The sequence below is a fragment of the Nannospalax galili genome, unplaced genomic scaffold (assembly GCF_000622305.1).
Source record: "Nannospalax galili isolate Female #2095 unplaced genomic scaffold, S.galili_v1.0 scaffold805, whole genome shotgun sequence".
NCBI classification, from domain to species: Eukaryota; Metazoa; Chordata; class Mammalia; order Rodentia; family Spalacidae; genus Nannospalax; species Nannospalax galili.
In genome coordinates this window covers 387,568-409,352 of record NW_008353486.1, presented here as the reverse complement: position 1 = coordinate 409,352, position 21,785 = coordinate 387,568, and the positions used below count along the sequence as shown (strand labels likewise).

The 21,785-nt window shown below is 39.1% G+C and overlaps 1 protein-coding gene across 5 annotated transcripts in view; it reads left to right on the top strand.

Moving 5' to 3' along the window:
• The window catches only part of Wdpcp (WD repeat containing planar cell polarity effector), a 370,658-nt gene that overhangs the window by 295,724 nt on the left and 53,149 nt on the right, over positions 1 to 21,785 (top strand). The window contains exon 15 of one of the 5 annotated variants that reach the window (XM_029554806.1): positions 4,907 to 5,160. The exons of the other annotated variants lie outside the window; for them this stretch is intronic. Coding sequence (XP_029410666.1) covers positions 4,907 to 4,920 — 14 coding nt within the window. The 3' untranslated portion in view covers positions 4,921 to 5,160. Of the gene's footprint in view, positions 1 to 4,906; positions 5,161 to 21,785 lie in introns of those variants that run through there. 5 annotated transcript variants of the gene reach the window in all.

Sequence of the window (21,785 nt, the reverse complement as noted above, 5' to 3'; positions counted from 1 at the left end):
GAGACAAGAGGATCCCTGGAGCCCACCATCCAGCTGGTATTGCTGAATCTGTGAACTCTGGGCTCGGTGAGCAAGGCTGCCTCAAAAAATAGGTGGAGAATGATAGAGGAAGATACATGATGTCAACCTCTGACCTCCACACAACCGCATACAAGTATACATACATACACCACACACACACACACACACACACACACACACACACACACAATTTTTAAAGGAAGGAAGAAAAAGAAGGAAAGTAGAAAAGGATGAAAGAAAGAAAAGGAAAAGAGAAAAGAAGCAAACAAAAAGAAAATAAAATTTCTGAACAGATGGTACACTCTAATCCCAGCAGCCAAGAGACTGATGCAGGACTGTGAATTCTGAGGCCGGCATGGAGGACATGGTGCATTCCAGGCCAGTCTCAGGTGAGAGCCTGCCTCAAAAAAAATTTTTTTTAAGGTAGAATGTAGATGTCAAGTTACTAAACCCTGGAGCTTGACATTTAGAAGTAAAGAAATGTAAAACCAGCCAAGAAGGTTCCAAAGCGAAATGAAGAAAAAATTCACAGAAAAAAAAGAATTTAAAATGCGGATGTTAGGTTAAATAACAAGGCTACTGAGAACTGGATCACCGATGTATTTTATAAAGCTCCTGGAAAGTGGAGGTTATCCTCATTTAATTTTGAAGTCTCAAAACCACAAAAAGGGGAGGAGACAACAGGGAAAGCAAGTGATTCCAGAGCCTTAAGAAGCTAGCAGTGGGAAGGGCTGAAAAACAAGCTAAATACACAAATGCAGAGGCTCAGATCGACTTGGGTTTTACAATAGCAACATTGGAAGTAAGACGTCCATGGGGAAAATTCTTAAGAAACATTACTTATTCATTGTAGTTCTAAACTATGTTCTAGTTTGCTTTCTTTTGAGGTTATAAAACACTAACCAAAGCAATGCGAGGAGGAAAAGGTTTATTTGGTTTACAGGTTACAGTTCATCATTGAGAAAAGCCAAAGCAGGAACTCATGGCAGAGACTGAAGCAGAGACCATGGAGGAATGCTGCCAACTGGCTTGCTTCCCGGCACATACTCAGTTACCTTTCTTATATTAGGGCCAGCCTGCCCCAGGACAGCACCACCCATAGTGGGCTAGGCTCTCCTCCATGAATTAGCAATTGAGAAAGTGCCCCAAAGATATGCCCACAATCTAATCAGATGAAGGAAATTGTTCAGTTGAAGTTTCTCTTCCCAGGTACATCAAGTTAACAACCAGGATCAGTAATCATGCTCCTTAAAAGGCTAAAGAAATGGCAGTAACAGATAAGCATGAAAATGGAAACTAGGAGGAAAGTTCTTCAAACAATTTGATCCCTAAACTACTGGGTTGACTGCCCTCATCCAACCAAGCTGAAGAATGAAGACATATTCTGTGTGTTTATTTTCAAAAGAGGACAAAAGAGAAAGAGCATAAGGTGACTGATAAGTTGACTGTGTGCAACTTGGTGGAGAGCGCTAAGGTTCCTGGTCACCTTTTACTGTTTGACTTCCATGTCACCAGCAGTCAAATCATAAGATTATTTTTTTAAACAATTATTGATTCAAGAATTTTATACCATGTATTTTGATTATATTCAGACTCCCCCATCTCTACCCCTACCTACCTCACCTTCATGTCCTCTATTAGCAAGTGAAAAACCCCATCCATCTTACACAACATATCTGAACTGGGTGCCTGTGAAATCATATCTCATTAAAATATCAGTGATCTGTAGTTCTTACACACAGATGGCGCAAGTAGGGGTCCACTCCCTTTCCTTTGTAGGTGGTTTTGGATCAGAATGTGCCCAGGTTTCTTGGAATGGAATTTTCACAGTTTTCTGTTTCTCTTACACACTGCTTAGGATTGTCAGTAGGGATTTCTCTCTTCCTCAGGGATTAGAAACACTTGAGTTTCCTCATCAAAATTAGTTGTTCACAGTCCGAATATATGCAGGTCTCGCTTTGGCTGTTACAGCGCCTCACTCAGCACAGTCACCTACTGTGGTCCAAGATGTTCTCCGAATGGGTTAATTCCCCACAGGGTTTTACTGTGGGTGAAAGCAAAAGCTAGGCCCTCACAGCAGGCAGCAGTTAGCTCACAGGCCTCCAACCCAAGTGGCAGTTGGGATGTTTCACAGCTTCACACAGCAGCTTTACACCAGTGTCCTCCAGCTTGTTTTCTGAAATCTGTAGACATCTCAGGTTCCTTTTCTGCTGAGAACTGCAGCCAGGTCTTGACAGCTGCTGGGTGATGATGATGGCCAGACTGATCATGAGTGCTCACTGCAGTGGCCACTTGCAGGCCCGGGTCCTGGCAAGAGAGGTGCACTGGGGTGATTACCACCTCCTGGCTGGGCTTGCCACGAGGGCCAGGGACCCTGGGTAGCTCCATCCTGCAGGGCCCCAGCAGCCAGGCCCAAGTGTTTTCCACTTCATGGTCAAGGATCCAGTTGGCTTTCCCAGTGTCTGCTGTTCCTGCATCTTCCTCCATGGCCAGGGGAACAAGCCATCAGACATCTTCTCAGTGGAGTCATGTTTCAAGTGCCTGAGCCACGAGCTGCCACTGCCGCCAATGTTGCTCGCAGCCCACCACCATCTTGGCTCTCCAGTTACTCTCTTTCTTACTTGCCAAGTCCTAAGTTCAGAATTTTGAGATCAATGTAGAAGCACCTATGGTCAGGAAAATATTCATCCTCTGTAGTAAGGTTCCTCACGTGGTCCAGCACATGGCCTCAGTCTCTTGGGAGCCAGTGTGCCCTGGGCCTCGTTTGCAATGCCATCTTTTTGTGTCCACGGGAAGAGATTTTAAAACTGGTCAGATTGTAGTAAAAACCTCTAACAGCTACACAAGTACTAACACCGTAAACTTCCATTGCAATAGTCTCTTCCTGTGACCTCCACATGATTGGGGTGACGCTCAAATCTCTATTCATGCCTTCCGAGTTTTCCATCACCACTTTAATTTACCACTCTAAACATCAGGTAACCAAGAATCGATACATGTCTGAAAAGACTTTTTAAAGATATTTTATTTTTATTATTTTTATTTTATGTGTATGAGTGCATTGCCTGCATGTATGTAAGTGTACCCTTGTCATGCAGTGCCCACAGAGGTCAGAAGAGGGTGTGTGATCCCTTGGAACTAGAGTTAAGGACAGTTGTTAGCTACCATGTGAATGTTGAGAATCAAACCCGGGTCCTCTGCCAGAGCAGCCAGCGCTCTCAGCCACTGAGCCATCTCTCTGGACCCTGAAAAGATTTTAGGAGACAATGAAAAATAACAACAGCATGGTACAGGAGATGAAAACATGCACTAATATTAAATCACATTAATATTAATACTCTCCATGATAGCAGAAACAGAAGAAGCGTATTCAAAAACCAGAAAAGGAAGTTATGAAAAAACAAGAACTTAGGGAATTGGGGTATGAAATAGGATGGCAGAAATAAGCTGAGTATAAATATGAGTACTAGGCTTTAGAACTAAGCAATATGCTAGCTAAGGGCTTTCATGGAGGCAAGTGGTAAAATGTTCTCTGATGTCAGTAGACTAATAAAGAACCAGGCCTTGCCTGGCATGGTGATATACACCTTTAATCCCAACAGTCAGGAGGCAGAGGCAGGCAGATCCCTGTGAGATGGAAGCCAACAAAATGAGTTCCAGGCCAACTGGGGCTACAGGAAAACTCTGCCTCAAAAAACAAGTACATAAATAAAAGTCTTTGGTAACTATCATCTGTCTATCAGAAACTGTCTGAATGTACTATAGAATTGAGTCAAAACTGATTGAACATTCAGGTATAAATATAATTTATGAGCAATATCTATAGCAAGGGGGTTCTCAAATAGAAATTCCTGGCTTTTTAAAATTTTTGTATTATATTTTGTTGATTCTTTGAGAATTTTTTACATATTTAAGATTTATAAATGTTAATTTAGTACCAATAAGGCCATTTATTTTTAAAATCTTTTATTGAGGCTGGAGAGATGGCTCAGTAGTTAAGAGCACTGGCTGCTCCTACAGAGGACCTGGATTTGGCACCCACATGCTGGCTAACAACCATCCATCCATAATTCTAATTCCAGGGAATCCCACACCCTCTTCTGACCACTTCGGGCATTGCACAACACGGGTGCACCTACCTACTTGCAGGCAGTACACCTATACACATAAAATAAAAATGATAAATAAAATACTTTAAAATATTTTTGAGGGTATTTCCAGTATAGCCGTAAATGAGGGGGCACCCACAATTTCATAAATAAACCCCCACCCTATGCTCTGTAAGCAAGCCCACTAAACTTGTTAGGATTTAACAACAAAAAAATGCATGAATAAATATCAAATAAATCTGAAAAAAAATAAAGTAAATCAATTTTAAAAAACTTGTATTGGTTCTTAATTACACACAATGTATTTTAATCATATTTAGACCCTCTCCCCTGGCCCCCTGACTTTATGAACTCTATTTTTTAAAGGCCCACTAGAGTCTAATTTGTGTCCCCAAATGTTCTTCAATGTGGGTCCATCACCTGGAGCCTGGTCAACCTAGACACTTTGTTTGTTTTGAGACTGAAAAAATTGAAGAATATGCCCATTTATCTTGTCTCCATAAAGATAATTGGTTTGTTACAGCCATTTTTTCCTTATGTTTCAAACATTCAATCAATGCTTCTTAACATTCTTTTAAAAATAAATATTTCATATGCCATCAATTTTATATTCCTCAAATGAAACTCATAATCAGAACAGACGTGCATACCCGCACAAATAAGAGAATACAACCTCATAACTTTAAATGGAGGATAATTCATAATTTTTAAAAAGTACATCCTTGCGACACATCTAGACTGAAAGGCATAATGTATTATTTTGTTCCTTATCACAGAATCTGTAACATAACAGACACAAGCGAATACAACTACCTGGTGAAGGCACTGTCTCCAGCATATTCTACAGACCGCAAAGATGTGCCATCTCCTCCATCTGTGCTCAGAATCCTCACCAGAAGTTTCCTGTGGGGTCTTCCCAGACCAGAAGACAGACTTGTCAGTAGAAATATAGGAAAAGACTTGGTGCTTGGCCTGATAAACAGTGTTTTTAACCATCTAAGCCCCTTGCAGAGCACCTGGGTTCAGTTCCAAACACCCACATGGCAGCTAACAACCATCTGTAACTCCAGTTCCAGGGAATTCAATGTCCTCTTCTGCCTCTGTGAGCATTGCATGACACGGGTGCGCTTACATACATGCAGGCAATACACTCATAAAATAAAAATAATAAATAAAATGTATTTTTTGAAATCCAGATCATTGGACCAATGAGTTTCATTGGGGTTACTTATAGGAGTAAAGGTGAGGAGTTACTTATGGGAGCAGAAATCGCTCAAAGAGGGCTGCATCACCAAAGCCCTGCATCACCCTGGCATGGGTGACAGCTTACAAAAGCAGAAAACCTGGGGTGCACAATCTACAGGCAGTTCAACAGTTTGGAGAGTGTCCTTTCCGGGCACTGCTTGTCCAAGCCCCTTCTAGGCAGCTTGGCTTGTCTGAGAGTGTCTCTTAGCAGTCTTGGGGAGGGAGGGGTCTAGTGAACCTGGTCAACTTTAGGGACTTCCTGAGGCTATTGAATTCTTTACTTTCTGAACTTAGCTTCCCTGCAGGATGGAATGTTTCACTTTCTCTCTAAACATCCTATTTATCCAGTTTCCCTCTAAAGTGGAAGGCTTTATCTTTGAGTAAGTTACTACACAACACAGACACCATTTTCCTCCAGAACATAAGCATACTGTCCATCTTAACTAAAGACTTTCTGTGGTCACTCAAAATTATACATGCAGCCATCACCCATACTTAGGCGAGAGTTGTGCGTTCTGTCCAATTCATCCACTCTTCTGCTGTTCCCTGTTCTCTAGTTTCTTTCCCACCCCATAGCCAATACTAAAGTGAAATCTCAACAACCCTATTGCCTACCTTTGAAACTTGGTATAATGGGAACCACTTTTCTAAAACTAGAAAGTGCTAGAACACACACTACTTTTATTGACTGCAATCTTACTTCCCAAATCTATGCCTTTAAGTTAAAACTGTGCTGAGTCACTACACACGAAGAGAGTATACACAGGTAATGCATAGCTAAGAAATCTACTAAGGATACTGCATTCAGAACAGCAGAAGGAATGTAGTCAGCATAGCCATAGGATTTTGTTCTTTTTTTCTATATTTTATGTACATAAATATCATTAAACCACTGAGAATTCTAAGTCATTCATTTTTCTAGAACTATAGGAAATGTTGAAATTGACAAAACAAGAACCTAAAATTTAGTAGTGTTCATGTTCTACTTTTCTCCTTCTTGAGACATTATATAAATTACTTTAAGAAAATACAAGACTGTTTTACTCTTTTGGATGAAATAAAAGTCTCTGCTTGAAGACTTCAGCTTTAATCTAGGATTTTCAAACTCTGATTTGGTTGTTTAGCCTTTTAAAAGCCTTTGGGCACAAAACTGGTAAAATGTGGTTTTAGTTATTGGCATGCCTGTGCAACAAAGCATTTGGAAGGTGTGATTGACAGGCCAGGAGTGTATGTAAGGGAAAAAAACCTATGCTTGTGTCTGCTCCAGTGACTTTATTAGCCACACCCTACTTGTAAATTATAAGCTGTCATTCAGAGTAGCATAGTGATGTTTAAAGCAAGTCAGGTTATAATACCCCGACTTCTTTTGCCTTAATGCCTAGAGGTAAATTCAGAAAATGTTCTGATGTTTTGACTCATAAAAGCACCCATCTGGAAAAAAAAAAAAAAAAAAAAAAAACAACTAAGTACCAAATCCTGGTAGTAAAGAGCTGTGCAAAGAAGATTTATGGCACTGTGCCTGTGTGTGCATCTATATTGCATATTTAAGCATCACAATTAGGTAATTCAGCCTTCAATATAAAATTCAGTCTGATAAATAACTATTTCAGATTGAAGACAAAATCTAACTTTTTGTGACAGATTTTAAATCAAAAATTTAAAACACACTAGCTTCTGTATTAGAATTTATCTATTTTAGTACTAAAAATTTCACTGGAGACCTTTATTAATTTATGAAGAATTAGGGAACAATCTGTCTTTTAAAGTAGTCTATATTTTATTAAGAAATAACCAAATACTTTATTAAATGCAGAAACAAATATATGTTCACATCATGCTTTGCCAACAATCATGCAACATCATTCTTAGATAATTTGATCCTTTAAAAAAAAGTGTTTAGCATATATTGTGATCCTCTTCATTTTTAAAAGAAATGTGAACTCATAAAAATTCAGACTGTGTAAAATCACAATATAGTTGATCAGAACGCTCTGTAATTCCCTCCTCTTCCCTTGAATAAAAACCTTACTTGCAACAGAATAGTTTTTTTCCTAAATTCCATTAAAGTAATAATTCTTATCTAGGTTTTAGATAATTGTTAAAGATTTCAGTCCTTCTACTATAAATATCAAATTGGTCATCCCACACTTTCAGATAAAGATCATTCTGTACAGACACTCTGCAGCTTAGTATTTGTCCAACATCACCACTTGTAAGTTTTCATTTCTGAAGAAAATGCTCATGGAGGCAAACTTAGGTAGTCTAATCTTTTTTTCTGTAGGTTTAATTGTGAAATGCTTGGGTTTTATTTTGAGGTGGACCAAACCACAAAAATATGTTTGAGAAGACTATTATCTGACAAATAAGAAAAGACAAACACCTGTAAGTTGATGTTTAAAGCCCAAACTAGTTTTGAAGTAACAAGAAAGGGACAGCTAGTAGTTCAAATTTCAGTCACTTTTCATCTAAACCCATCAATGTGTGCACTGGTCCATTAATCATGTGGTCCAGCACAAAATGATATGTTAGTCTTCCCTTTTACTCTAAGATGACAGCTGTGAGATTTTAGCTCAAGAGAAAGAAAGCTATTTCAAATGTTTTATTGTTGGTCTCAAATTTTTGCCTAATTTATAAATGAAAATGAAAAAGTTGACTAATAGAAGAACAAATCAATTGTTTCTTTGATCACTGTGTTAGAACTAAAATAAAATTGGGGCAGATTTGAAACTTAATGTCTTAATGGACCAGGCTATTCCAGTTTAATGAAATACTCTAAAGCACAAATGAGCTTTTTTATGAAGAACAGGTTGTGAACATTTTAGGATTGTAGGTCATACACTTTCTTCACATCTTTGGTTTTGCTCTTGTAAGTGCTTAACTGCAGACATGTAAATGGAAAAATTAAGGCTGAGTGTCACTGAAGCTTTCTGAACATAAATATTAATGTAAATTTCATATAATGTTGACATGTCACAAAATATTCTTTGACATTTTCCAGCCATTAAAAAATTAATTCATTCTTAGCTTACAAGTTACAGAGAAATAGTCTGCAGATTGGACCTGGCCTAGCCACAGTGTGGTAACCCCTGTTCAGCACATTGTTTTGTTTTTAGTTTTGTGGACCTAGTTCAAAGGAAAAATTGTTACCAAGGTACTAATTTTTTCAAAAAATAGTTTATAGCGTTTAATAGGTTAAAAAAATCCTACCACTTGTTGGAAATAAAGAAGTAGAAGTTATGTCCTTTAAAGTATTGCTCCTGAGTGAGTCCAACCCAGTGTCCTAATCCTACACTATTTTGGCAATAGTTCTTAGTAGAAAATATACTATTGTATATTTTCTGTTTTCTGTATAAAGTCTTTGATTATATTTATCCTATTAAAACTTTTTTATGCCAGCTGGACATTGTGGCTCACACTTGTAATCCCAGTACTTGAAAGGTATCAGCAACAGATCGGTTCAAGGTCATTTTTAGCTACATTGAAGGCCAAGGTGGGCTGCATAAGCCTGCTCAAAAGAAACAAACCATCCCTCCTTTCCCTATGCTAAGTAATTTTCACAAAAACAATTAAGTTTGACCATTTGTTTTGTTTGTTTTTTTACTTGAAAAAGTAGGATCTCACTATATAGCCCAGGAACTTTTGGTCTCCCACTAGTCCACTGGTTTATCCATTTTCTAAATTATCTATTTTAAAGGACTTTGAATTCTATATTAAATTACTTTTGCATTTTCTATTTTTAAAATTTATATTCTTTGATAATTTTAGACTTGTATATAATTACTACCTTCATATTCACTCCCCATTTTCCCCCTCTAGCTCCCCATGGATCCCCAAAAATGTCCCTCTCCACACTTCATGCCCCCCCTTTTTAATACCACTGTGTCCAATTAGTGCTGCTTATATGTGCATGGGTATGGGGCCATCCACTGGAGCTTAGGAAAACTACCAGTCACCACAGCCCCAAAGAAGAATGATTATCCCTTCCCCCAGCCACTATGAACTGCCAGTATCTCCTCAATAGGGGAGAGGCCTTGTCAGCCCTTTCCCCATCCATGCAGGAATGCTGACTGGCTTGATCTTGTGCAGGTTACCACAGCTGCTGTGAGTTCATCAGTGCAATAGCTATGCCTTGTCCCAAAGACAGCATATCACAGCACTCCTCATCCTCTGGCTCTTAACATTCTTTCTGCCTCCTCTTCTATGATGTTCCCAGAGCCTGAGCAGAGGGTTGATATAGATGCCCCATTTAGGGCTGAGCACTCCTAGTCACTTTGACCAGTTATGAGTCTCTGTATTAACCACTCCCTACTGCAAAAAAGAAGCCTCTCTGACCAGTGTTGAAAGCAGCCTACATCCAAGGGTATAAACATAAACATTTAGAAAGTAGTTTGTAACATGACCATTTAGCAAAACAGTAGTAGGTTTTCCCTAGGGTCTAGGGCCTCCCAAGACACGGGTTTTTTACCAGGTTTACAGAATCAGGCATGGATTCCCTCCTGTGGAGCCAGCCTCAAATCCAGTCAGAAAGCAGTCAGTTACCCCAGAACAGGAATTGAAGAACACTATTGCATCAGTGGGCACATTTTGCCTGGCATGGTGGTATTATAGCATGCAGGGTTCATAGCTACGTAAGACCATTATGTCTTTTTCTTCCCCAGCAGCCTGTATAGAAACTTCCAGCACTATGAAAAGTAGACTGATCAGTTAAGATTGATTCTCTATGTCCTAAAGAATATGGTGTCTTCAGCAGATGGCTTTACCATCTAGTTATGGTGGGTAACAAAGAGCAATGACAGTAGTTTGTGTGGTTTTGCAGACCTCTGGGGCCTCCCTGACTGGCACTGTGATTTCCATTTAATGATCCATTTCTTCAAGGAGAAGCATTGTTCACCATGTAGGGTAGCTCAATTCAAACTCCTTTTTAAAAAAATTGTATTGTGTAAATAGCTTACAAGCTAGTGGATTTCTATAAGGTTTTTTTCATACTGCTTTATTGTTAGTTAACCCACCTCCTACCCCCTCCTCTCTTCCAACCACTCACCATCCCCCCTTAAACCTTTAACCCTGACTACCTGCCTTTCTTTCATATCACATATATTCTTTTAAAAAATATTTTATTTATTATTTTTTGGCAGTTTTTCCTGTTTATTATATAGTTATGCTGAGCTGGTAAGTGTCACAAAGATAAGTTCAGGAGGAGTAACATGGTCAAGTGTGAAACACAAGATACAACATTTTACAATGAAACTACAGCATGGAGGCACGAAAACTTTCCACACTGGGTAGTTCAATAAAACATTTTGCTAATTTTCAGCTCTATAAAACTCTGCTGGTGATAGTCTCAAATGATGCATTTTCCAATATACTGCTGTTTAAACAATTTAATACCAAATGCTCTTTTAAAAGAAGAGACTATGCATCCAAGTAGCCCCTACTGTAAGTGGTATGTAACCTCTATAAAAAATGTATCCAAATTGATGACATTCGTACTATTTCAAAGAGTTCTTGGAAAAGTAAGCTAAGTTCCTTGTGTTTTTATTTTATGCATATGAATGTATTGCCTGCATGTATATAAGTGATCCCGTGTCCTGCAGTACCCACGGAGGCCAGAAGAGGGCTTCGGATCCCCTGGAGCTGGAGTTAGGGACAAATGTTAGCCACAATGTGGGTGCTGGGAACTGAACCGGGGTCCTCTGCAAGAGCACTCAGTGCTCTTAACCGTTTAGCCATCTCTCCAGCTCCTTTATCACATATATTCTACTGGCTCTTCCAATTACATTTTTAATTGGCTTGCAAGATGGTTTCCATATGACTTTTTCATACACCCTTCATTTTGGTTAACTCTCCTTCAACCTCTGCCTCATTTCCTCCGTCCTCCTAAGCCTTTCTGCTCCCAGTATTCCCCTGTTATTTCTTTATCTATAGTCTGCTACAGCCCCTCCCTTAATACATTCCCCCAAAGTCCCTTTCTAGTTTCTTGGCTTCCGTTTGTACTCCAAGTTAAACACACAAAACAAAATATTCAAAACTAAGATCCACATGACAGAAAAGTGGCATTTTTCTTTCTGGGCCTTGATGACCTCACTGAGTATAATCTTTCCAGTTCCATCCATTTACCTGAAAATTTCATGACTTCATTTCTCTTTAGACTGGATAAAATTCCATTGTGTACCAGATTTTCCTTATCCATTCATCAGTTGATGGAAATTTAGGTTGATTCCATTTCCTAACTATTGTGAGTAAAGCAGCAATGAACATGGATGTGCAAATATCTCCCAGGTAGGACAGAGAATATATGCCCAGGAGTGGTATAGCTGGGTCAGATGATAATTCTGTTTTTAGTTTTTTGAGACACCTCCAGACTGATTTCCAAAATGGCTGCCCTAGTTTACATTCCTATCAACAGTGTGTCTGTGTTCCCCGCCACACATCTATGCCAGCATTGTTGTCCTTTGTATCCTGATGATGAACATTCTGACTGGGCTGAGATGGCTCTTAAGAGTTTTAATATGCATTTCCCTGACGGCTTTGAACATTTTTTAATTGTTTACTAGATATTTGTATTTCTCATTTTGAGAACTTTCTGTTCAGTTCCATAGCACATTTTTAAACTGGGTTGTTTTCTTGATGGAGTTCTTTGTATATTGTAGAGTCTAATCCTCTATCAGATATTTAGCTGGCACATCCTTTCTCCTAATCTGTTGGTTTCCTTTTCGCTTGACAGTTTTCTTTGCCATACAGATCTCTTTAGTTTTATGAGATTCCATTTGTCATCTATTGGTCTTACTTCCTGTGATACTGGGACCTGAATTATTTAGAAAGTTCTTAGCTGTGCCTGTATGTTGAAGCATGCTCCCTAGTTTTTCCTCCTGTAATTCAGGGTATTTAGTCTTATGTCGAGGTCCTTGATTTTGAGTTGATTCTAGTGTAGGGTGACAGATAAGGATCTAGATTCATTTTTCTGCATGTTGAAATCCTGGTTTCTCATTACCATTTATTGAAGATACTGCCTTTTCTCAAATGTGTAATTTTTTGCATCTCTGTTAAAAAAAAATCAGGAGGCTATAGTTGTGTGTACTTATAGCTGGGTCTTTGCTGATCTGTATATATGTTTTTGTGCCATTACCATGATATTTTTATTACTATGGTCTGTTGAAAAATTTGAAATCAGGTATGGTGATACCCCTTATAGTATTATTTTGTTCAGGACTAGATTGGCTATTTTTAGTCTTTTCTGACTCTATATAAATTTTGAGATTTTTTTTATGCCTGTGAAGAATGCCCCTGGAATTTTGATTAGTATTGTATTGAAACTGTAGATTAATTTTGATTGGATAGCCATTTTCATAAGGTTAATTCCCTCTTTTAGTGTCTTAAAGTCGTCATTGTAGAGGTCTGTCTTTCATTCCTTTGGTGACTGGGATTGTTTTCCTGGTTTCTTTTTCAGTATCCTTATTGGTATATAGGAAGGCCACTGAGGTTTTTGTATGTTAATTTTGTTTCCTGCCACTTTGTTGAAAGTGTTTATCAGTTCTAGAAGTTTTTCGCTGGAGTCTTTAGGCTCTTGTATGTATTATATCATCTGTAAATATGGATAATTTGACTTCCTTTCCTATTTCTAGCCCTTTTGTTTCCTTCTGTGGTCTTACACCTCTAACTAAGCCTTAAAGTACTATATTAAATACAAATAGAGAGTATGGACACTTGTCCTACTCCTGATATTAGTGGGAATTTTTTTTAGTTTTTCTGCATTTAATATGATGCTAGATATAGATTTGTCATATAGCTTTTACTATAATGAGGCATGCTTCCATCCCTAGCTTATAAATGACTTTTATTATCATAAAGGGATGTTGGATTTTGTCAAAAGCCTTTTCTGTACCTACTGAGATGACCTGGTGATTTCTGTCTTTGAGTCCATTTATGTGATTAATTATATTAATTTACATATTTTGAACCACCCTACATTTCTGGAATGAAACCAATTTGGTCATGAGGAATGACCTTTTTATCTAGTTTTGAATTCAGTTTGGAAGTATTTTATTGAAAACTGTTTGCACTATATTCAGCAGGGAGATCACACTATAATTTTCTTTTTTGTTGTATCTATATCTTGTTTTGGTATCAGAGTAATGTATGCTTTACAAAAAAGTTTGAAACTCTTCCTTTCTTCCTTGTTTTATGAAATAATTTGAGTAGTATTGGTATTAATTTTCCTGTGAAATTTTGATAGAAATCTTCAGTGAATCTGTCTTGTCCTGGGCCTTTTTTTAGTTGGTAGACTTTTAACTCCTCAATCCTGTTGCTAGTTATAGATCTTTTGTAATCATTTATTTCAACTTGGTTTAATTTTAGTTTGCCATATGCATCTAGAAATTCATCCATTTCTTTTAGGCTTTCCAGTTCCATGGAGTATAGTTTTTAAGGCATGTTCTCATGATTTTCTGTATTTGTTGTGTGTCTTTTTCATCTCTAATTTTATTAATTTGAGTCTCCTCTTTGTTAATTTGACTAAGTAATTATCAATCTTTTTTTCTTTTCAAAGCACTAACTTTTTAAAATTTTCTAATTCATTAATTTCTGCCCTGATTTTGATTCTTTCTTTCCTTCTACTGTTTGGGGGTTTGGTTTGTTCTTATTTTTCCAAGTCCTTAACATGCTTCATTAAGTTATTTATTTGAATTTTCTTTTTTATTTTTTTATTTTTATTTACTTATTTTTAATATTTTATTATTTTTATTTTATGTGTATATTGCCTGCGTGTGTGTGAATACACCCGTGTCATACAAGTGGAGGTCAGAAGAGGGCCTGGATTCCCCTAGTACTGGAGTTACGGATGGTACATGTGGGTGCTGGGAATCAAACCCAGGTCCTCTGCAAGAGCAGTCAGTGCTCTTAACCACTGAGCCATCTCTCCAGCCCCTTAATTTTTTTTAAATGTAAGCACTATAAACTCGTGGTGACACACGCCTTTAATCCCAGCATTTGGGAGGCAGAGGCAGGCGGATCTCTGTGAATTCAAAGCCAGCCTGGCCTACATAGTGAGTTCCAGGACAGCTGGGGCTACAGGGAGACCCTGTCTCAAAAAGACCAAAAGAAAAAAAAAAAAGGATTTATCTTCATCATGTGCTATAAATTTTGGCATGTTCTGTCTTCATTTTTATTCAACCGTAGGAATTTTTTAAAATTTCCCTCTTGATTTCTTTAGTGGTTTATCCATCATTTAGTGTTATGCTGTTTAATGAGTTTGTGGCCTTTCTGTAGTTTCTTTTGCTGTTGTTATTTAGCTTTATTCCATTGTGGTCAGATAGAATACTGGATGTTGTTTCAATTTTCCTGTATTTGTTGAGAGTTACTATGTACCCCCAAATACATTATCAGTTTTGTAGAAAGTTCCATGGGCTTCTGGGAAGAATGTGTACTCTTTAATATTTGGGTAGAATGGACTATATATGTTAGGTCCATTTGGTTTATGGTGTCATTTAAATCCATTGTTTCTTATTTTTTGTTTGGATGACCTGTCTGTTGGTGAAAGTGTGGGGTACTTCCACTGACACTGTGTTGAGATTAATCTGTGGCTTTAGATATAGTAACATTTTATGAAATTTAGTGCACCTGTATTTGGTGCATATATGTTTCAAATTCTAACATCTTCCTGATGAATGAGTATTAAGTAACTTTCTTTACCTCTTCTGACTAATTTTGGTTTAAAGTCTATTGTGTCAGATATTATAATAGCATGCCTACTTGTTTCTTAATTCCATTTGCTTAAAATACCCTTTTCCATTCTTCTGGGTGGTATCTGGATCTGTTGTTGATAGTTAAGTGTGTTTCTTAATGCAGGAAAAAAAAAATGGATCCTGTTTTCTAATCCAGTCTTCTATTCTGTGTCTTTTAAGGGTAGAATTTAGACTATTAATATTGAGTTATTAAGATGTGTATTAATTCCTGTCATTCCTTGATTTTGCTGGGACTTCTCTTTTAAAAACATTTTATGTAGTACTCATACATTCATATGCTGTGTTTGGATCAGATCCACCCCCCATTTCCTCCCCTGTTCCACCACCATTTTTCTCTCCAATTTCATGTGTTTCTCTCTCTCTCTCTCTCTCTCTCTCTCTCTCTCTCTCTCTCTCTCTCTCTCTCCTCTCTGAATACCCGCTGAGTCCATTTAGTGCTGCCTGGATGTACCTGGATGTGGGACCATCTACTGGAGCATGGGTAGCCTTTCACATCCCTGAAGAAAACTAATGTTCCTTCCACCAGCGTCCATTCTGGAGGGGTGGAACTTCATGAACTCCTCCCCCACTGTCCTGGTACTATTTATTTATCCTCTGTGGCCTCTTGGGTACATTTATCCTTCTGTTCAGTCTGAAGTATTCCTCCCAATATCCTCTGTAGAGCAGGCATAGTTGTTATAAATCAGTGTTTTCAGTCATACTGTGATATGGATGGTTTCTTTTCTAGTTCTATTTGGTGTTCTGTGGGCTTCTTGTACCTGGATGGGCACATCTTTCTCTACATTTGGGAAATCTTTATCAATGAATTTATTGAAAATATTTCCTATGCCTTTCATATGATCTTCTCCTTAATTCTAGGCCTATAATTTGAAGACGATCATTTCATGGTGTCCCAAAGCTCTCCCTTATTTCATTCATATTTTTAAAATTTTATTGTTGGCCTTTCCTGAACGATCCAATTTGTCTAGCATGTCTTCGTGTCCTGAGACTCTGTTTCCACATGCTCCAGTCTGTTTGTGAGGCTTTCCACAGAGCTCTTATTTCGGCTTGTGTTTCTCATTTCCAGCATCTCTTCAGTTTGTTTCTTCAGCAATTCTATCTCTTCACTGAATTCTGTTTTCATATCTTGAATGGATGTCTGTATTTCATTCAGCTCCTTAGTTTTTGTTCTTTTGACATATATTCATGTCTTCTTTAAGTTGTTTTAACATAACTATAATTCTTTTGCACTCCTTTTCTGGAAGTTCTTCCAAGTTCTCACTGGAGGCAGTTATTATGGGATCAGTAATTTTTGGAGCAGACATATTGTCTTGTTTCTGTTGTTGTTGCTTTTGTTTCTGTGCTGGGACTTGCACATCTGGAGTTAGTTGGTTGAGCCCTCCTTTCAGTTCAAGTCACGCAGGTATTTAGTGTTAAGGAGAGGACTACATCATAATAGGGTTGAGGTGTCATTTTCCTCTGTGGGACTGGTGTTCAATGATGCAGGCTCTGTTGCTAATCTTTCTCTGAGCTACTGTCTGCAATAACAGTCACTATCCAAGGGTCAGCATATCCTTGCCTGGTCCTACCTTCACCACCATCTGGTATATCTCTCTGCACCTGGGTGTCCTAACATAGGCCAGCTTAGGCCTGATACCAGCTTTTATAGCCCCCTACACCTCCCCTGAGGTCTGTGTGCCTTACCCAGGCCAATTCCCTAGGTCCATAGCTTCTAATTAGACATATGGAACTCCCTGTGCCTGTGTGCCTTCACCTGGGTCAGTTCTGGAGCCCCTACCCCGGGTCTACAGGTTTCACTGCCAGTTGTGGAACTTCCTGCCCTATCGTGGGTACGGTTTTTTTAAGTTTTTCATTTTCATTTTGTGTGTGCTTACATGTGTGTGGTATGTGGCTATGTGTTCATGTGTATATGCATGTGTGCAGGTGTTTCCCAAGTGTGTGCATGAGGCCAGAGATTGAAGTTAGCTGTCTTCCTCGGTCACTTCCCCACTTTATTTTTTGAGAGACTGTCTCTCACTGAAACCAGAGCTTGCTAATTGGCTAGACTGGCAGCGAGCTCCAGGGACCTTGCTGTCTCTGCCTCCCAGTGCTAGGATGATAGGCACGAGTGCACCTGGATCCTGGGGATCAGAGCTTAGATATTCATGATTGAATGCCAAGCACATCCCCAGTCCTTATTTTTATTAACTTTTAAATTGATTTTACACAAAAAGAGTTGAAGTTTGTGGTAAATGTAATGAATCTATCTATCTAAAGTCATCTCGGGTTGGAGAGATGGCTCAGCAATTAAGAGCACTGGCTGAAGACCCAGGTTCAATTCCCAGCACCCACATGGTGGCTAACAACCACTGTAACTTCAGTTCCAGGGGATCTGATGCCCTCTTCTGACCTCCACAGGCATTGCACGAATGAGTACACTTGCATACATGAAGGCAATACACTCGTACACATAAAGTAAAACTAATAAATAAAATATTTAAAGTCAGGGCTGGAGAGATGGCTCAGCAGTTAAGAACACTGGCTGTTCTTGCAGAAGAGCCAACAGCCGCTTCTGTCCTCCATGGGCATTGCATGACATGGGTGCATTTACCTACATGCAGGCATAACACTCATACACATAAAATAAAAATAATAAAATATTTTTTAAATTAAAAAAATAATAAAGTCATCTCAGCAATAGGAAATAGTTAAAGATCATCATGATAAGCAAAATAATTCAGACTCAGAAAGACAAATATCACCTGTTTTCTTTCATATACAGATGCTAGTTTTTTTGTAAATTTTTCTATTGAACTTTTATGTATTTCATACAAAACGTCTTATCTTTATACCCCCTTCCCCACTGGCAACCTCTCATAGACTCTCCCCCTCCCCCACACTGGAATTCATGCATTCTGTCATTTGTGTTAAGGTCTATTGAGTCAAGTTAGTGTTCCCAGACATCCCTCAGTGCAAGTTCATCCACCAGGGTCTAGAGTCCTCCCTTTTAAGATCAGTTCTTCCTCACCCAGCAGTAATTAGCTGCCAATAGATCTTCAGCTAAGGTTGGGGCCTCCTGCCCATTTCCACAGTTGCATGCTGGGTTTTTGTCTGCTTGAGTTTCTGTGGGGCTTGTGCATGCTGACACCATTGCTGTAGGTTCATATGAGCAGGGTCCCAGGAGCCTGTAGGACTCTATTTCCATATGGTCACACACCTCCTCCCTGACTCTTACAATCTTTCTGCCCCCTCTTCCACAATGGCCCCTGAGCCCAGAATGGGTGGAGTTTAATATAGGTGTCCTGTCCAAGGATCCACACTCTGCAGACTCATGGCATTCTCTATGCTTTGACCATTTGTGTTCTATTGTGTTTCTGGCCCTCTGTTGCATGAGTGAGTTCACTGATGAGAGTTGACAGATTCATTAGTGTTCTCTCTACCCCTTGTTCCACTATGTTCCGTAAGCCTTAGGTATAGAGGTTGCACTGTAGTTGTGTCACTTAGTCTTGGGCAATTCACAGACATTCTCTGTGTATGACCAGTTGTAGAACTCTGTAGCAATCTCCATCTGTTGCAAATGAAGCTGCTTTGATGAGTAGTGTGCTGGATAGCTTTGGTTGTCACCTTGACACACCTGGTTAGAAGGAGCCTCAATAGGTGAATTTCCTCCATTGGACTGGCCTGTGATCATGTCTGTGGGGCATCTTCTTGATTATTGAGTATGTGGGAGGGCCCAGCCCACTGTGGGTGGTGGCATCCCTGGGCAGGTGGGCCTATGTTGTATAAGAAAGCAGGTTGAGCAGGGGCCAGAGGAGCAAGCCAGTAAGCAGTGTTCCTCCGTGACCTGTGCTCCAGCTTCTGCCTCCAGGTTTCTCTCCTGAGTTCCTGCCTTAGGCTCCCTTGATGATAATCTGTGACCCAGAAATGTAAGCCAAATAAAGCCTTTCCTCCCCAAGTTGGTACTGGTCAGAGTGTTTTGTCACAGCCATGGAGGAACAAACTAGAACAAGTGGTGACTGGGATACTTATCTGTAAATATAAGAATCCATATTTTGCGCATAATAAAAAAATTTTAATGAAATAAAATTAGAATGGAAGGACACCAAGAGGGTAGAGCAAGAGAGTTGTGAGAGAAAATATGATTAAAATGTATTATATGCATGTATGAAAATGTATGAGAAAGTCTTTAATTTATAAAATATATACCTTAATAAAATGCATTTTTTTACACTTACTATTTATGTGTGTGGTAGTTTGAGTGAGGGTCATCGATTCTTCTTCCTTGGTTTCAGAGAGCCAGTGAGACCAAGCGGAGTATGGCAGGGCAGTCCCTGCATAAAGAAGGCCCTGAGAGGCTAAGAGGCCCTGAGAGGCCATTGCACTAAGCTATGAAGTTCAAGCCTAGTTTGCAGTAGAGGCCCCAAGATGTTGGTGATGCCAGAACTGTGAGACATCAGTCAAAATGCACTGTATGGCATTTCCTTTGCTGGGTTCTAGTCTTGCTTTGGTACTGTATTTCCTTGCTATACCTCCATTCCTCCTTTTTGGAACAGAAAAGTCTATTCTGTGCCACTGTAAGAGTACATAACTTGCTTCTTGGATTGTAAGAGTACATAACTTGCTTCTTGGTTTTTCAGGGGCCACAGTTAGGAAATTACCTTGAGTCTCAGAAGAGACTTTGGAGTTTTAAACCATGTTAAGACTGTTAAAGACTATGGTGACTTTTGAAGTTGGACTAAATGTATTTTGCATTAAAAGGTGGCAATGAGCCTGTGGGGGCCAGGGAGTGGAATGTGGTGGTTCAACTGAGAATGTCCCCATAGGCTCCAAGTATTTGAATACTTGGTAATGTTGTCTGCAGAGGTTTAGGAGTGGTCTTTCTGGACAAAGTATGTCACTGCCCTGCCCCATTTCCAGTTAGACTTTCTCTGCTTCCTGTGAGTCCTTAGAGATCTGAGTGCTCAGGTTTCTGCTCTGGCCACCTCTGCCGTCACACATCCTGTCATGATGAACTCTTACCTTCTGGAACCATAAGCCAAATACACTCTTCCTTCTGTAAAGTTGCCTTGGTCATGGTGTTTTACCACAGCAACAGAAAGTAATACGGTGTTTTTGTATGTACACGTGCACATGCATACACACATGTGGATGTCAGAGACAACATACAGAAGTCAGTTCTCCCCTTCCACCATGTGGGTTCTGGGGATTGAACTTAAGGCTGTCAGACTCCGCAGCAAGTGCCTTTACCTACTAAGCCATTTTGCCTGCCCACTAATAAAATTTAAAATAATAGGAACCAATGAGGGGGCTAGAGAGATGGCTCAGCACTTAAGAGCACTGTCTGCTCTTGCATAGGACCTGAGTTCAATTCCCAACATCCATGTGGCAGCTAACAACTGACCATAACTCCAGTTCCAGGGGATCCAATGCCCTCTTCTGACCTCCATGGGCATTGCACAAGACGGGTTCACTTACATACATGCAGGCAATACACTCATACACATAAAATTAAAAAATATATATTTAAAAATGAACCAATGAAGCTATTCACAAAAGAACAAGTTCTATATGATCTTATTGATAGTTTTTAAGAGTAGTCAAAACTCATAGAGGCATAAAATTTAAAGTCTGTTGTCAAGGACTTAGAGGGAAGGTAGTAAGAAAATTAGTGTTTAATTGGTAGAGTTAGTTACAAAATGAAAATTTTCTGGAGCTCTATTTCACTTAACAGGATACAATGACACGTAACATAGTAAAACTTTTAAAAGTGGGTAGAATAGAAAGAATAAAATCAAAGTATAATGGTGCCTTTACAGGTGTTAGTAAGAAGTACAAAACTATATTACTCAAAATCTGACGGTGAGAAAAATAATAAAGGGAAAAGAGTACCAGTTCCAGCACCGCTCCCAACAGGCAGTGCTGTCCTGGAAATGACAGGTGCATGAGGTGTGAACATAGACGCTCTGACTATGAGAAAGCACACAGCCTTCTTCAGTATTATGAATGACATAGTCACATAAAATGCATGCATACATAGTCAGCAGTTTGACAAACTGTGCATGGATATTTGGGGGAAAACTGTATCTATACTGAACATGTGCAGAGGGTTTTTTTTAAAATCATTATTCCTTAAGCAATATAGAATTGACTATTTACATGCCATTTACATTGTATTAGGTATTACAAATAATCCAGAGACCTTTTTGTGGCATTAGGGATTGAACCCAAATCCCTGCACATGCTAGGCAGACACTCTACCACTTAGATATACTTCCAACTCAACCCATAGGTAATTTAGAGTGTATGGAAAATGTGTGTATGTTATATGTTAATACCATGCCATATCATAAAAAGAACTTGAGCATTTGGGGAGTCCTATAACCAACCATCCATGGATACCAAGAGAAGGCTGTAACTGAGGCCAAATATAATGATCATATCAAAGTAATGAGCTGGGCTGGGGAGGTGGCTTGGTCATAAAGTGCTTACCGTGCAAGCATGAGGATTCTGAGTTTAGATCTCAAGCACTCACATAAAAGTCAGCTGTGGTGGCAGGAATCTGTAATCCTATTCCTGAGGGAGAGAGGCATCAGAGACAGGAGGATCCTTGGGGCTTGCTGACCCATCATTCTAGCCAAACAGATGACCTCCACATTCAGTTAGATATATAGTTTCAATAATAGTAGTAGTA